This window comes from Mycteria americana, chromosome 10 (genome assembly GCF_035582795.1).
Source record: "Mycteria americana isolate JAX WOST 10 ecotype Jacksonville Zoo and Gardens chromosome 10, USCA_MyAme_1.0, whole genome shotgun sequence".
In the NCBI taxonomy this organism is placed as follows: domain Eukaryota; kingdom Metazoa; phylum Chordata; class Aves; order Ciconiiformes; family Ciconiidae; genus Mycteria; species Mycteria americana.
In genome coordinates, this window is record NC_134374.1 from 22,761,550 (window position 1) to 22,777,210 (window position 15,661).

The following is a 15,661-nucleotide window of genomic DNA, read 5'->3' on the forward strand; positions in this document are numbered from 1 at the left end:
CTGGTCTTCTGCGTCAGAAAACATAACTCAAACCTAAGTCTAGAAAGTTATTAAAATAACTTAGCCTACTGTATTCATATCTGGCTCGGGTGAGTGGATTTGCTTTGAAGTCAATACAACAAATACAGCATACACTGAATACCCTCCCACATATACTGGAAGGAATTGTTAATGCTATAAATTATGTAGACAATTGTGCTTTATCTCCTGCTCTTATCCTTGGTCACTGACTTTCACTTTTATAATATTTGAGAAATATCTTAGTGTTCATTATTATATTAGCATTTTTGCTAATGTCCACTGAACATCTTGTGTGCTTCCTCAGAAAAGTAGGTTTTTGAGACAGCAGCTTACAATAATTGCTTATTGAGGAAACCTCCATTCATGAGTCCATAGCATCTTTGTAAGATAGAAAGAGAATTGTCTTTACAACCTTTACAGATAGGCTATTAGGTCGACTTTTGTTTGACAGTATCAAGTGTATTTAACACTATTTCTGACAATATGTCTTAAGAAAACTTGTACTCTCGATGCCGTCGGTGACTTGGCATTTATCCTGGCAGATAATAGTGATAACTGCTCCAACAAGCCAGGGTCTGCGTCAATGTCAGCTCACTGTAATTGAATTGGAATAAAACCATGAAATCTAAATAAAATTAGTATATGAAATCAAAAGAAAAATAAAGGCAGGCTGAAAAGTACAAGTGGAACTGATATGAATTGCAGAAAATATTGCTTACAGTATTATTATGACAGATTTTTTCCTGGAGTGCCTGTATTATTCACTATTCTAGGCTGGAGGGAGGCAAAATTGCATTATGATGTGATCTTACAAAAAACAACAGAGCAATTTTATCATATTTATTCAATAAAATAAGTATTACAACTTTTGCGGAGGTTGTAATATAACAATAACTAAATGAAGCATGTGATAATATGCTAACATAGCTAATCTTGATAGAAAAAACAACTCTTTCCTTAGATTCATTTTCTGCCTCCTGAAGAAGGAATTGATTATTTAGGTTGCTTGCAAACTGTATTGTTTCAGTGAAAATATGCTACAAGATATGCCTTAAGACTATTCACCAGGTCATGTAGTCTCCATCCTTAAAGGTTTTCAAGACCCAACCGGATAAAGCCCCGAGCAATCTGGGCTGATCTCACATCTGACCCTCCTTTGAGCAGGGACTGGGCTAGAGACCTCCTGAGATCCCTTCCAACCCAAATTATCCTGTGATCTTACGATGCTATGACTCCTGGTAACTTGAATATCTGGAAAGAGGTAACAATATACTTAATGAGGATTTCAACTGGGGAGTAAAAAGGCTTTGAGTAGATTAATGTAAACACTTATCTGTTACTATCTGAATGTTTCAAGGTTGTCCTGAAAGCATTGATGCTCCCGTCTCTGGAAATTATGATGATCTACTTTCTCTTTTGGGAAGTTGCCCAGTTTCTCAGAGTTTTCTCTTATGACTGTAGAAAACTGCTATTAGTTGTTTAATCTTTGTGCAATATCAGAACATATTCTACTGTGTTCCTACTGACCATGTTTCCACCAGCGAGAAGATCAAATGAGAGCTAATCAAATGTTTTAAGGGTAGGTCAGACTTTCCTGCTCACCTTTTGCTAGACACTGTCTGCTGAACACCGCTTTATTGAATAAAATTGATATTCCCTCCAAATTCAATGTGAAATTTGATGTATTAAATTGAACAGGCAAAGCTAAAACTATATTTATGTTGCTTCTGGGTCAGGACCCTTTTTTGCTGGGGTCTTACCTTTCTATCTTGCCACAAGTGTACAGATCACCTTAATATATTGCATGTCTTTCCTCCAAATAATTTACATTAGAAATTGGTCTTGCATTTGAGAGAGAGTATTTGAGGTATAGGAAAACTGAAAAGACCTCAGCAACAGTTTATAGAATAAAAAAGTAACAGCTGAGAAAGTTAGGAGTCTAGAAATTAGGAATTTCACATTTCAGCTATGTTATTCTCCAACATTATTTTAAAATATGATTATGATTGAAAGCTACTTATTAGAAAAGGTAAAAATGTGTGGTTTTTACCATCAATCAATTTACAAAATGTCACAGCAGTAGCCAGTAAAAGTGAAATAACAGCCTTTGCACTTAATGGCTTGAGATACGGGGAAAACAAAGGATGTTTTAATAATTGGAGAGACTTGAAAGAAAACAACTTGTGAAAATTCAAACATGAGGTATCAATCTGAGGTATTGTTTAAAATATATAAGGAAATAATTCCAGATTCCAGATGAAGAATAAAAGCTCAATAGCTTGCTAGTAAACATATCAGAGCTTTATTGCTCCACTGAACAGGCCAAACTGTCCTTCCAGTCCTGACTTTGTTCTTTTACTAATTGTGTTAAGTTCAGGTTCGAATTCACTGTAACACTAAGTGACAAAGCATAAGGAAACTTTAAACAGCTGACTAGTAATTGAGCTACGTATTGCATGAGGAAGCAAGAGGCACATAGGAGCTCTACTGCTTTGTGCCTTCCCATGGGAGCTTCATGCTGAGCAACTTTATTGGCATATTGTAACACCAAGCCACTCTAAATTTCTTTTATAGAGGAATTTGGGATCCTTCCAGTGAATGAAAAAAACAAATTAAGACAAAAAATTAGTCCTGACTTACAACCTTGTTTCTTTCTGTGCTTTTCTCGCTGCGTCATTGTGTTCTGATTGATCGGTTTGGCTCCTGAACGATCACAACGCTGTAACTTCCCAGGAAGCTGTCTTACGCTGCTCGTAAATCCACTATGACAAGATCTATCAAGAGACTGAGTTGGCCGTACTGCTGGATGATTTTACTAGGTCGAGCGTCTCGGACAGACAGATCAAAAGGCCATCCTAAGCCACCGTACTAGCACATGGGGGGGACTGGGCGGGTGTAAGTAGTGGCATAGGAGGGAATTTCTGGCTTTACATGTAGTTTTTTGTAAACTGACCAGCCAGCTAGACTGGAGGCAATCTTCTGTGGATGTCCACTGTGAGACAGTCATGAAAATCATGACTCAGAACAAGCATTTCAGTCTTTAAATGCTTTTTACAAAGTATTGTGCTAAAAGATACTCATGTATGTTTGGTTTAAAACTCTCGATACAATCATAGTTCAGTGTTTACGTATGTTTTGAATTACACTGTGTGACCCAGAAAAGAAGCACAAAATTCTCCAGTGCATTGGACAAAATAGAGAACTTTCTGCGGAAATCCGTAGTTGTGATGGCCAAAAGAACTGATGGGTTTCATTACTCCAATGAAATTACTTTGTAGCAAGAATCAATTTCTGCCTCTTTCCTACCTGGCCTAAACCTATTTTGGTGGTGCTAAGACCCTACAAATCTCTAACCTGCTACCTCTCTCTTTTCCTTACTTTACCCTCTGATATGTAAATAACAATATGCTTCACAAATAGGCAATACTAGCAAGTTTGGGTTCTACACTTATTAATGTTTGGTTAGATCAATATATATCCATTATAAACATAATTTTAATCTGTAGAACACCATATTTTTTGTTCAGAGTATATCTTTATTCTCTTCTTTATCAGCAAGTATCTTTTTGGTTTATTCTTTGTATTTTGGATTGAATAAACAAAAGTCAAGTGCCTTTAATAGCACATTATCGGGTGCCTTCAATAGCACATCCATAGATGGGCTTAATTTTTAGATTTCTAAAAAACCTTTTCTTAAAAAAAACATTTTCTGTTGGCTTTTTTTATTTTGTTGAGGAGGGTTCAAACTACAAATCATTGTTAAATTCTAAGTAAAACTTTCAAGGCCTTAGAAGTTTAGTACTCAAAATACTGGTTCCTGGCATACCATATGGTCCAATAAAAAAACTCTCAAAAGCCGCTTCCTGAGCTTGCAGCACACTCATAAGACCAGTTATATACCTGTTATGTGACTGCACGTACGCGTGGCCCCAGAGGTGATTCTGCATGCATCTGCAGGTCCATCCTGCACAGGGGTTACAATTCACATAGCTGAGTTCATGAATTGCTTGAATGCAGTTTTGAAGTACCTTGCTTGGATAGACACTGAGAATGCCCCCTCTTTGCAGCGGGATCCGAGAGTGCACCAAGAGTGGATAATGGTATACAGTAACAATACGCCATTCCCCAAATTATACACAAGTCTCTGAAAACTGAGAGACTGAAATATTGCAAGTTTTGAAAAAGTAATTATTTTTCAATAATTCAAATCCTATGTTTTCTAAATTTCTGGAGCTGTTGCTCTCTGAAAAAGCAAAGAAAAGCCAGCACACATTTGCATGCTCAGTGGCATGCTCAGGGTCTGAGCCCTCCTGCCCGCTCAACAGAGAGGCAGCCGTGTCTCTGATGACGGCAGACCGCAGCCGCCTTCCAGGCTGTCACCTACCCGGGCACTAGAGAGGTGAAAGGAGAATGCAGAACACGGTGGCAGGACAGCCTGCACGGAGCAGGTTATACCATAGGTTTTGGCAAGTCACTTCTGCCCTAGGGTCGAGAGCCTGGGCCAGACATGGTGTCACCAGCGCTGGTCTTGTGTTTTCACTACGTACCTGGGAAAGGCAAATCTTTTGCTCTAAAGAGATGCCTATCTAAAATATAAACCCAAATGGATCAAAACGGAAGGTAATGTTTGAATAAATATCCTCAGTCCGGAAACAGAGCTTTTTAATTACAAAGCTTTTGATTTATCATTGTGGTCATGGCAGAAATGGAAAGAACTAACTTCCACCAAAGACATAGAACATGACTAAGATAAAATTACAGAGGTATTTTTGTCTGCATGTGTGTATATGTGCATCTCTATTTCTTCACATTCTGAAGCATTCTGAAATGGTATGACATGGAGTCACAGAGCTTTCCTGAGCATCTGTGCTAAATGAGCACTGTAAAAGAGGTTTCCCTAGCAACGCAAACCATATGTAATCGCTTAAAATAGCTTTTCTCCAACTCCTAGGATTTCTTAGTGGTTTGCTCACAATTTCCATTTCAATCAAGGTATATTTCCCAGTTCAAAAAGGTTCTTCATTTTCTCAACTTCTATTAAAATGAACAAGCTTTGAAAATGCTCATTTCTTGCAAGAATGCCTCCCTTCCTCTTGACTTCTAATTTATCAGGTAAACTGAAGCATAGCAAATGATGACAGTGGCTGTCCACTTTATCAAATGTATTCCCTTTATGTCTGCTCTTCAAAACATTTTATTATAAGTATATTGGTGGTCTCTACTGCTTATTGTAACAGAAAACTTCTAGTTAAAGTAGATGACTTTGGTTTTGGGGATATTATTATCATGAGAAGATAAGCTGTGCAACTATATAGTATAATGCATCAATGATAACGTACATGCATTCCACTTTGCATTTTAGTAGCAGTTTGTAGGCAAATTATGGTGCTTGAAAACACTGATCACTTCTTATTGTGTCCCTAGGAAAATAGGTGTCAAATGCTACCTTTAACATCAGCAAACTGTGATACCAAGAGGCTCAGTGATTTCTCTGAGTTTATATAAGAAGCAAGCAATAAATCTGAGACAGAACCCACGGATACTGATTTTCAGATCCTAATGCAACTAGTCATTAAGTCGTACATTTAAAAAGTTAGAAGCTAGCTGAGAGAGCTTGAATTTGATTAAATCAAATGTTAATATAAAGGTAAGATTCTTCTCCAAAGATTTTCAAAATATACATACCAAAACCAAAGAAAGAACCAGGTATCAGACATTGCTTTCTTTTCCAATAAATAAGTCTGGTTAGCCGAAATGGGTGTTAGCTGAGAAAACGCTGAAGAAAACATTGAATCGTCTGCTCTTCGTGTGCTGTTTCACTTCTAAATAAGGCAGCCTCGTGCAACGGTAGGACACGCCATGAGATTACAGTACCTACTTCCTGACAAAACATTTTTTAAACTCTAGTATTTAGACACCATATCATATATCTCAACCTCAAATGAAGTAATGGCTACAAAGTAGGGTGTTCCTTTAAATACTTTTAGGTATCCTTCTTGTTACCTGTGAGCAGCAGGCAGACTTTCAGTGCAATATCCTGGCTTACCATACAGACTGGGAACGGTCACTAGAATGAAGTGAAAGATGTTCTATGCTAGTAAGTACTGGACGGGCAGAAGTGTTGGAAAGAGCCAGGCTCTAAAGTCTTGTTCTATCTATTTTAATAAGCTTTGAACTGAGTTTTGACTATTAAGCATTTGCTTGGAAAAGGAGGGAAGGGGGCGGATTGGGAGAAGGTTTGCTGTCAGAGCTGTGTGGGAAGCTCTCGTGCCAGTGTATCTGACGCTAGAGTCACTGAGGTGGAGTCTGATTTCACAGAGGAGGAAATTTTGTTATAGCTTTGGTTTAGAGATTATTTTTTAAGTTTATTTCCTATACTTACCTTAAGCTCTTTCTGTGAATCCCGACAGTACTTCAGCTTCGTTTTCGTATTCGTTTAGCCTGCATACCTACAGGTATGCCATACACAAGCCCTATTCTTTATCTTATCACCGGATATTGTCATTCTCTAAATATAGCATCATTACTTTATTCTAACAGAACGAAAGGAGCTAAACTAAATTGGTATATATTGGGCTAACTTAGCTGTTTGGCTATAACAAACAAATCCCTTTATTTCTTTAAATGTGAAAGATTCCTCATTACAGTATTTCAAATAGTTCAAAGTAAACAATTCAGCCACAAAACAATGGTGAAAATAACTTGTCATTTCTTTCAGAATGCTGTCTAGCTATGACTTTCAAATCAAGCAAACTCTCTCCCCCTTTTCCAAGAACGCTTCAGCAACCATACGATTTCCTGTTGATTTTACAATTGCATATGCTCAGTATGTCTGTAAAAACTGCTCTGCATTGGTCGCATGTGTTTAATCATCTCCTTAACTTTTTCTGGAGACATTAAGAAGTGATTTTAAGAACAGTAATAAGTCTTTAAAAAGTAATTTAACAGCTGTCTTTCCTGAGAGCAAGCTGTATGGAGTGGAAAAGAGAAGATAATTGAATCATAAAGAAATTGTTTTGAAATGAATAGAATTGTCCTGGTTTCTTAAATTACTATTAAATGGTATTTTTTTCCCTTGCCTGTAATAATTCATCTTTGAAAGCTATGCATGTTCAATGTAAGACTGTAAAATACTGTGTGTTTTTAGTAAGTCATATTATTCCTCATTATAGCCTTCTTGGGGGGGGGTGGGGGACGGGGTTAGACTTGATGACATCCAGAGGTCTTTTTCAGCTTAAATTATTCTATGATTCTATTTATGTAGCTATGAAAAAAAATCTTTTGAATAAATATCCACTTCTTCCACAGGCTAAATATAAAATTAATTTCAAAATACAAACCTACTTCTTCCTTTATTTTTTAATAAATGTTTCAACCCACTTGAATTTCACATACTTTTTGCCTTTTCAAGTTCCTCATCAGGTGTCATAATAGAAAGAGAAAGTGGGGATAAAATCTGCTGAGGATGCCTTTGAGACATATTGATTCTACTTTCTGTACCAAGAGCTCTTGTATTGGAAAACAGCATTTGTTTAGTCAGAATGACTTCATTGGTCACTGTTCATTACATTGCCTAAAAAGTCCTATCGCTCCTTGTGAATTATCGACTTCCGGCAAAAAGGTAATTCTTCTCGTAGATTTTAATCCTGCATCGGGTGCTACTGGTTAGCCAAAATGGGCGTTAGCTGAGAAAACACTGAAGAAAACATTTAATTGTCTGCTCATATAACTTCACAAATAACTTCACTATAATAACTTCACAAATTTTCTACACTTAGCAAACGTTAGATATCAAAGGAAAATTTTCTTGGTTACTCTCACCTATCATTTTTCCACAAGCTGTGAGTGAATGTCAGTAAAACGCTATTAAAATTCAGCTTAATGTCACTAATTATCTCCTGTGCTACATGTGCCTTTGTTCAGTTCATACGTAACACTAATCTCTGGCACGTAATCTGGCACGTAAAACTAACGTAATCTGGCAACGTGATCTCTAGCAGATGCAACACCTCAATGATGCCGATGGGGTGTGCATCAACCAGCATTGCCTAGAACGTCACCCTCGCTCCCCTGCTGCAATCGGCACTTCCACTGCGCTAAGGCATCGAAAGGCCACATGAGCTGTTCGGGCATCACTTCTGAGAGGAGATCAGCTACGATACCTTAAATAACCCATTTCAAATGTCTCCAGTTTCAAATTCATATTTTGACCTTTAGTTAAAGGTCATCTTTAGAAGACAATTCGGTTTTGCTTGTCCCTGAGGTAGCAATGAAGCATTTTGGTTATCCATAGCAGACTGGCATAAAATCACCTTTTTAAAATACACTGCTGAAGTCTATATTACAGTATTAAAAGTATTAAAGAAACTGCAAAATTCTCCACAACACAGAAACATAATTACTTTTCCTAGCTGTTTCTGCTTGCCAAATTCTGCAGTGTAAAAGTAATATAATTATTATTTCTAAGCACTTAGAAATAAAAGAGAAGACTAACAGTTAGCAAGAATTTGTTGAGAATAACATGTCAAAATAAACTGAAGTCCTTCATTTATAGATTGTAGTAGGCATTATGGAGAACAGAAAAGAAGTAGTTGTCATTCGTATCTTGGACATGAGAATATTATTTGACGCTGTCTCATATCAGATAGTACTAAGTTCAACCTGAAGTACTGTTTGGAGTAAACCATTACGGAACGGGTGCAAAACTGGTTTGAAATCGCGCTTTTAAAGTAATTATCAGTGGTTCACTGATAAATAGGAAGCTAAATCAAACTGGGCTCCTAAGGAACTTTCCACTGAAGTTCCACTATGACTTTTCATAAATTTTCTAAATTACTTGGAGGGAGGAGGAAATAAAGAGAAACCTTTGACAAGAACTTTATTACAATTGAAGATCATGCCAAGCTGAGAAGCGCTGCAAGTATACTGGAGCATAGGATCAGAATTCAATATTAAATTAGTAAATCGGAGACATTTAATAGGATCAGAACTGAGTATTAACTCAGCAAATTAGAGACATTATCTGATAAACATAAGATGGAATTCCTTTGTGCAAAGTACTACGTTTAGGAACAAATAGCTGCAAAAATGTACAGATGGTTAGGGAACAGGTCTTTGGTGCAGGGTCAGGAGTTTCTCATGAATCACAAGCCAGGCATGAGCAACAGCACCATGTTGGTGACAAAAAAAAAAACCACTGAGCAGGATATTCAAACAGATTTTTAGTCAGAATGACATGTAAGTAATCCTTCCCTCTACACTAGAATTGTCAGGCTTTAACCAGAATATATCCAGATCTGACCACAGTACTGCAAGTACAGCCAGCCATGCTGGAGAAAGTCAGGAGAGCAATGAAAATCATCAGAGCTGTCTAGCATTGGACTTCTGAACAAAGACGGCAAGAATTGCAGCTCTTTAGACTTACAGCAATTTTCAAACATATAAATGAATGCTGTAAAGAGGAATAGTGTGGGAATAAGAAGAATAAGGGGAACAATATGCTATCTATATCCCTGGGGGAAAGATCAACAAAATAATGAGCTTAAATTGTACTACAGATAACCAAGGAAGCACCTAAATATAGTTGATCCAACTTTGTCACAGAAGGATTGGTGTGCCTTCTGGCTAGATGTCCAGTATTCTTTATTATGTCTGCAAACCTTTTATTTGTTAAAGTTAAGATTTTTGAAACCTTTTTTCAAAATGTTGGAAGTTCGGTGAAAACAAAATCAGAGCAGTTATGTTTTCATTTAAAAAGAAAGGCTGCTGCTATATGAGATTAAGAACAATAATTTCTAAACTTTTACCTTAGGCATCAGAGATGGTTCATGAAACTGAATTCTTACTCGTGAGGGGAAAATAGTGTCCTGACGTACTACTCTGAAGGCAGCACTTTATCATCTTCTCTGCAAAGGATACATCGTAGTCCTTCCGTTTCCTAGATGCATTGTCATTCATTATCAGTCATTCTCGTGAATCAGGGGTAGGACTCTGCTTATTTGGATACCCAGAACTGTACTCTTAATGCAAAAACCCCTCTGAATGCGGTTGGATCCGTGGTTTCATAGACTAATTCATATGTTCCATTTTCACCAAGAAAATTATCACCTGTTTTCTTTTTTTGGAAATGATCTTTTGTAGCGAAAAATTAAGCAGACATCATTTCAGTATCTGTTACAAACTTTAGAGGGCATGATGAATGTGTAGTGTAACGGCTCTCCCCAAAAAAGTGCTCAGCAGAAGGAAACATGACAGCATGTGTCCTTGATCTGTGCCACATTAGCTCACCAAAAAAATGGCATCGTATGTGCAAGAAATTGGGGTCAGGCACTGCACACTGATTTATTCATTTCCACCTGTTCAATATCTTCTGGGATACTGCTACAATTAAAGGGGTATTTTTTCCTTGTGGTACCTTTATTTCACACCGGAATGTGAGCCAAGGCTGTCATCTGCTACTGGAAATAAAAATAGAACTCCAGGGAAAACCCTCATATAGAGGATAATATCTGAAACAGTAATTTATATGTATGTGTGTATATATGTCAGAGACAGTGAGGGAAATGGTCTGTTAGTTATTTCCATATGGCTGACAAAAAAAAAAAAAAAGACAATTAGATGATTTTTTTGTGTCTTAAGATGAACTCTCAAAATAACTGAACATCGTAAATAGTAACCACAGAAAATGCATTGCCTCAATTAAAAGGATACTCCTCCCAAATATCTGTTTCCATGTACATCAGTACCGATTGCTTGGATTACGACATCAAAAGATTCTATTAAAATTAATTAGAAGTATATTTTGTCTCATATGGGAAATTAGAAAGCATGTATCTTTAGCAAAACTAGGGTTTGTCAACCAAACTAGAGTTTGTCAGCAATTTTTCAGCCATATAATTAGAGAAAATGCATAAGAGAAAAATGATGAATGGATGCTACAATCATTATTGAAATCTAACTGCCTTTGGGCAACTAGGAAAAGAGGTACACGCATACTTTACCAGCACACATGGTCTTCAATAGTATACTTAGAGAATCATAATATATCTCCTAGCAAGCATGCACAAATTGGTGTGGCAATGTAGAATAATATTAATAAACACTAGGCATAGTGCTTATATTGAAAGGTCAATACAGTCATGCCTGTGAGTCCAAACTTTATCGAGGGAAGTAATCAAGGTAATTCAATATCACGGATCCTCCTTATTAGGAGGTATCAGTGCTTTTTCAGTTTGTGTGTGCACAAGTGTGTGTTCACGTGTTGCACACAAGCAAAGTTTTTGTCGACTGTCAAACAAAATCTAGCAATCAAATCCTCTGAGTTTTTGCTGCTGTCTCTGGACCACTGCCAGATCACTTTCTCTGAAAGAAATTGAACTGCTTCAAGGTCTCTCCCTGATGGAGAAGCCCAAACTTCAAAAGATTCCAGACAGTTAAAGGAGATCAGAGATGATCATCAACTAGCTAAAGTGCACAAAAATCCACAGCCATGCCTCCTGAACCAGAAGCAGTTCACAGTTTATTTACCATGCGTTCTTTCAGAGTTACTTAAGCTCCTATTTACTTTAAGCCAAACCTAAAATCTTTGAAGGTTTTTGCTCTTCATTTGCATGGCCATACTCTACGGGTTTAGCTTTCTGACCATCCCAGTAATACCATAATATTTTATAGTGGGAAATATAATATACAAATAAACAAAATAACTTGGTATCTATTCAGGTTTTAGCTAGTTTCTCTGTTTTTCACCTGTGAAAAGGTCCCAGTCCTCATTCAAGGAGTAGATTGGGGAGAATCAGACTAGGCCAATGAAATGTGTATCATCCGCTGTTCAGCTTTTTTCAAAACTATAGACACAACTTCCATAAGGATCTTATAACAGGTCAAGATCAACAGGTCATCCATCATTTTGGATGCTTCTAGAAGACTGATACCTGTTGAGTATGTTCCCTTAGCAACACTGGACAGGACAGTCCCCAGGCATGCTGGGAGGCTTTACTTAACCTTGTGCCAATAAGCAATTTATTGATCTGTTATGCACCTGGCATTTATGGGTTGGTCACATCTTAACTGGCTACTGTTACTACAAAACTAATGAGTTTTGGTCACTCAAGCCCTCATTTACTTTGTCTCATTTGTCATGGGAGATCATTCAGGAACAAGCCCGTAGGTCAGAAGGGATTCTTTAGGTCTTGCACTATTTAATTTGGGTACAGGAGTACCTAAAAAGATTCAAGAAAGCAGAAACAAGTGTATCAATGATAGTATATTCAAAATGGAACTGCTGTTTGGAACTTTCTTATTCACCTTTCCTCCTCAATAAGCAAGCCTTATTTCATCAAACCCCAGGGTGCTACGTCTGTATCACTCAAAGCGTTGAGTCCTGAGCTTTCTAGAGAAAGACATCTCAAGTTTTTCTGAAGAAATTGAGAATTTTGTTTTCATGTTTCCAAAGCTTTTTCACAGGAAGCATTAAGCTGCTAGTAGAACTTGCTTTCATAGTCTGCTCAAGATTGAGGTATTGGCCTGACTCCTGATTCCTTCCATCCTTTTCTACTATTTTCAATGTCCAAGTGACATGTAGCAGTGTCTTGCTTTAGAGTCCAGCTAAAAATGGGACTTCTCCAGGCAGAGGTAAACTCGCTGGATTAGAGACAACCGCGCTGAAGATAGGATTCCTTTTATGGAATAAAAGGCAAATTGGTATGAGCTTGTCTTTGGTGTCCTCAGGTATGAATGTGAAAGAGCATCTGGCCGCAGTAATTGTATAGTTCATTACGCAGTGGCTGTAGTAATGTAAGAAGATGGACTCAGGGGATCCTGCAAATGCCTGGTTTTTCAGATGTGTTAATTACTAGCAGATCCCATTGATTACAATCGCTTCTGACTCTACGAAATTTCTAAAGAAAAAGGAGGCCCAAAATGATTTAAAAGGATGATTTCAAAGGTATAAGATGAGGCATTGTTCTGAAGAGATGGAAATATATCCAGCAACTAGATATAGATATAAGGCTGCTTCTCTCTATTTCTTCTTCTCAGTATTTCATTTCTACCCAATCAATTAGCATATTAATTCGTGTGTGGCCTGTGCTGAATGCTATAGGGGAAGAGAACAGTGATTTACTTAATGATTTCTGTTGGTAGATGTTTAAGAAATTGGAGCTATGTTAAGGTGTCTTTAATGATCTATTTTATTTTCTTGAAATAAAATTTTAATTATAAAGAAACTCATAGTCATGAATCACTTTCTAAACAATTCCTTACAAGTTCAGCCTTTTAAGGTGTATGTTAAGGTAGGTTTTAACCTACAACATGCATAAAAAGCTTCTACTGATAACTTTACAGAAAATACACTTATTTGAATATAACAATACTTTATAAGATATATACATTCCCAAAACTTTTCTAAAAGCTGCAAATTTAAACAACTCAAGAGAAGAGCTTAAATTTGAATGAATATGAAGGCACAAAACTTCATGAGGTCTTAGCAGAAAGTTTATATATAGCTGGAGAAAATGTCACATCTTATTTTAGAAGACAGTGGCTTATTAACCTTCCAAACTGAATTGATTATGCTTTTTTTACCTTCTTCTTCACCTGATATAGAATCTTATTTTGATTATTCAGCATTCCTTTTTTTCTTCAAATGAAATTGTCTTTCTTTCTAAGGTGTGCCTAAAATTGCCTTTTTTTTTTCAGGAAATTTGTACTGTCATTCGAAATGTTATGCTAAGGGTATGCTTCTTACACATTACAAACTAGTACACTAGTAAACATACAGAACTACCACATCCCTACCTCACTGATTTTATTCTGTAATGATTTTCTGTAGTCCATGTTGACTACTGGTACTGTTTTCAAAATGACATTTTGGAATGCATTTTTTTTCTGTTCAGTCTGCAGATGTTCCCTACACCAGATGTACAACTTGAAAAATAATAACTGCTAAAAATACACAAACTGTCAGCTTTGTTTTTACTGAGAGAAACTATAACTTCAAGTAAGATAGATTTGTATTTAAATACAATGTAAGAAACCTAAATTATTCCCAAAGACTGATGGCAATCTCATCAAATGGTGGAAATAATCACATTATAAATGCAAAATTTGAGTCCAAGGTGGGGTAAAGGTGGGGTAAAATTGGTGCTGTACAAGCTAATAATACTGACATCAAGTTTGAAAAAAAATCATAAAAAAGTAAAAGGCATGCTTAATCAAACAACTGGTATTATTTTCTTCTCTGTATTAACATCTTAAAAATAGCTCTTCCATTGTGCTTACACCTTTAAGGTCTCATAGCTGTAATGTTTTTTCACCTGACCTTGTAGAAAGTATTTGCCTCTTGGTATACTAAACAAGCTGTGAAAGTAATGTGATTTCATATAAAGCTTTTTAAAAAGCAAGTAATGGTGCTTCCTTTCCACTTAGTTCAAGGTTAATTATACTTGTCAAGAAGGCAGTAAAAAAAAGCAGTGAGAAATTTGACAGAGCGATGGCAACCACAGACTGTGCTCCTCCAGCAGTTCCCATTTGTCAAAGTTGCACCCATTGATAAAGTCAGAATGAGGACAATATTTCAGAAGGCTCATTTTTTCATTGCACTTAAACATAATAAATCAAGACAAAAAAAATAATACGCTGTAAACCGTAATAGAGAAAATTTGACAAACTGGCAGATTTTATTTTTATGGAATGGTTATGAAATTATGTATCTTAAGCAAAGATCAGAAATTTCATGACAATGTTCCTGTTCATTTTTTTAAAGTGACTATGTTCCTATTCATTTGAGTGTGGGTGTGCACATGTATAAAGTGAGACTAATGCAGTAAGGAACTCTGGTTAAAAACAAAGACAGTTTTAGGGAATAACTTGGATAGAAGTATGGCTTTCTAAGTGCAGACTTTAAAACTCCTACCTCTCTGCAGATTCATCTGAATTTTCTTCCGTGATCATCTGCAACTCCTGTGTGGTTTTACTTGAATCTTCTTTGACACAGTTTTCCTCTGTGCTTGTTTTGGGAATATCCTCATTTGATCGAAGCTGTTCTATGAGATTTTGTTGATGCCAGGTTTGAATAGATCGGTGGTGCCCTGGGGTTGGACCTGGCACGGGTGCCAGGATATTGTGGTGGACAGGACTGCTGGTTTTCTTCAGCCCATTTCTGTCCCGAGAGTGGTTCTTCAACCTGTTCTGAACCGGTGTCCCTCTGTGCTCATATCCTTCCTGCTGATGGCAGCCCCCCGTGCCTGTGGAGCCTTGCGAGGGGTGACTGAACCACCTCCAGCGGAGCCTCAGGATCTGCTTCACATCAAACTCTTTCTTTCCAGATACTGACATTTTTTTCAGGGGGGGGAAAAAAAAAAAAAAAGACAAAAGCCTATTCTTTTAGAAAGGAAATGGATTCTTTGTTATCTCTTGTGTTTCAACTCCTCTTCTTAAGAAAAGACAACAAAAGAACAAATACCGGTAGCTCTCTCCCTCTCTCTTCTGATTAATATACTGCAAGCTCTTCAAGCCGATGCTAAGCTGCTGCTAACTGTATAGGTGGGAATCCATACTGACAGGATGATGAGGTCAGACCTTAAACAAGTAAATCAGCTTAGCACAGGAAAGCAGCAACCATAACACTCCCCAGCTGCTAGGC

At 37.0% G+C, this 15,661-nt stretch overlaps 1 protein-coding gene across 1 annotated transcript in view; it reads right to left on the reverse strand.

The window, feature by feature from the left end:
- The window catches only part of KLHL4 (kelch like family member 4), a 45,267-nt gene extending 29,913 nt beyond the window's left edge, over window positions 1–15,354 (reverse strand). Inside the window, exon 1 of the mRNA XM_075513067.1 lies at window positions 14,933–15,354. Within this exon, the coding sequence (XP_075369182.1) occupies window positions 14,933–15,354 (422 nt within the window). The remainder of the gene's footprint in view (window positions 1–14,932) is intronic.
- Window positions 15,355–15,661: the final 307 nt, after the last annotated feature.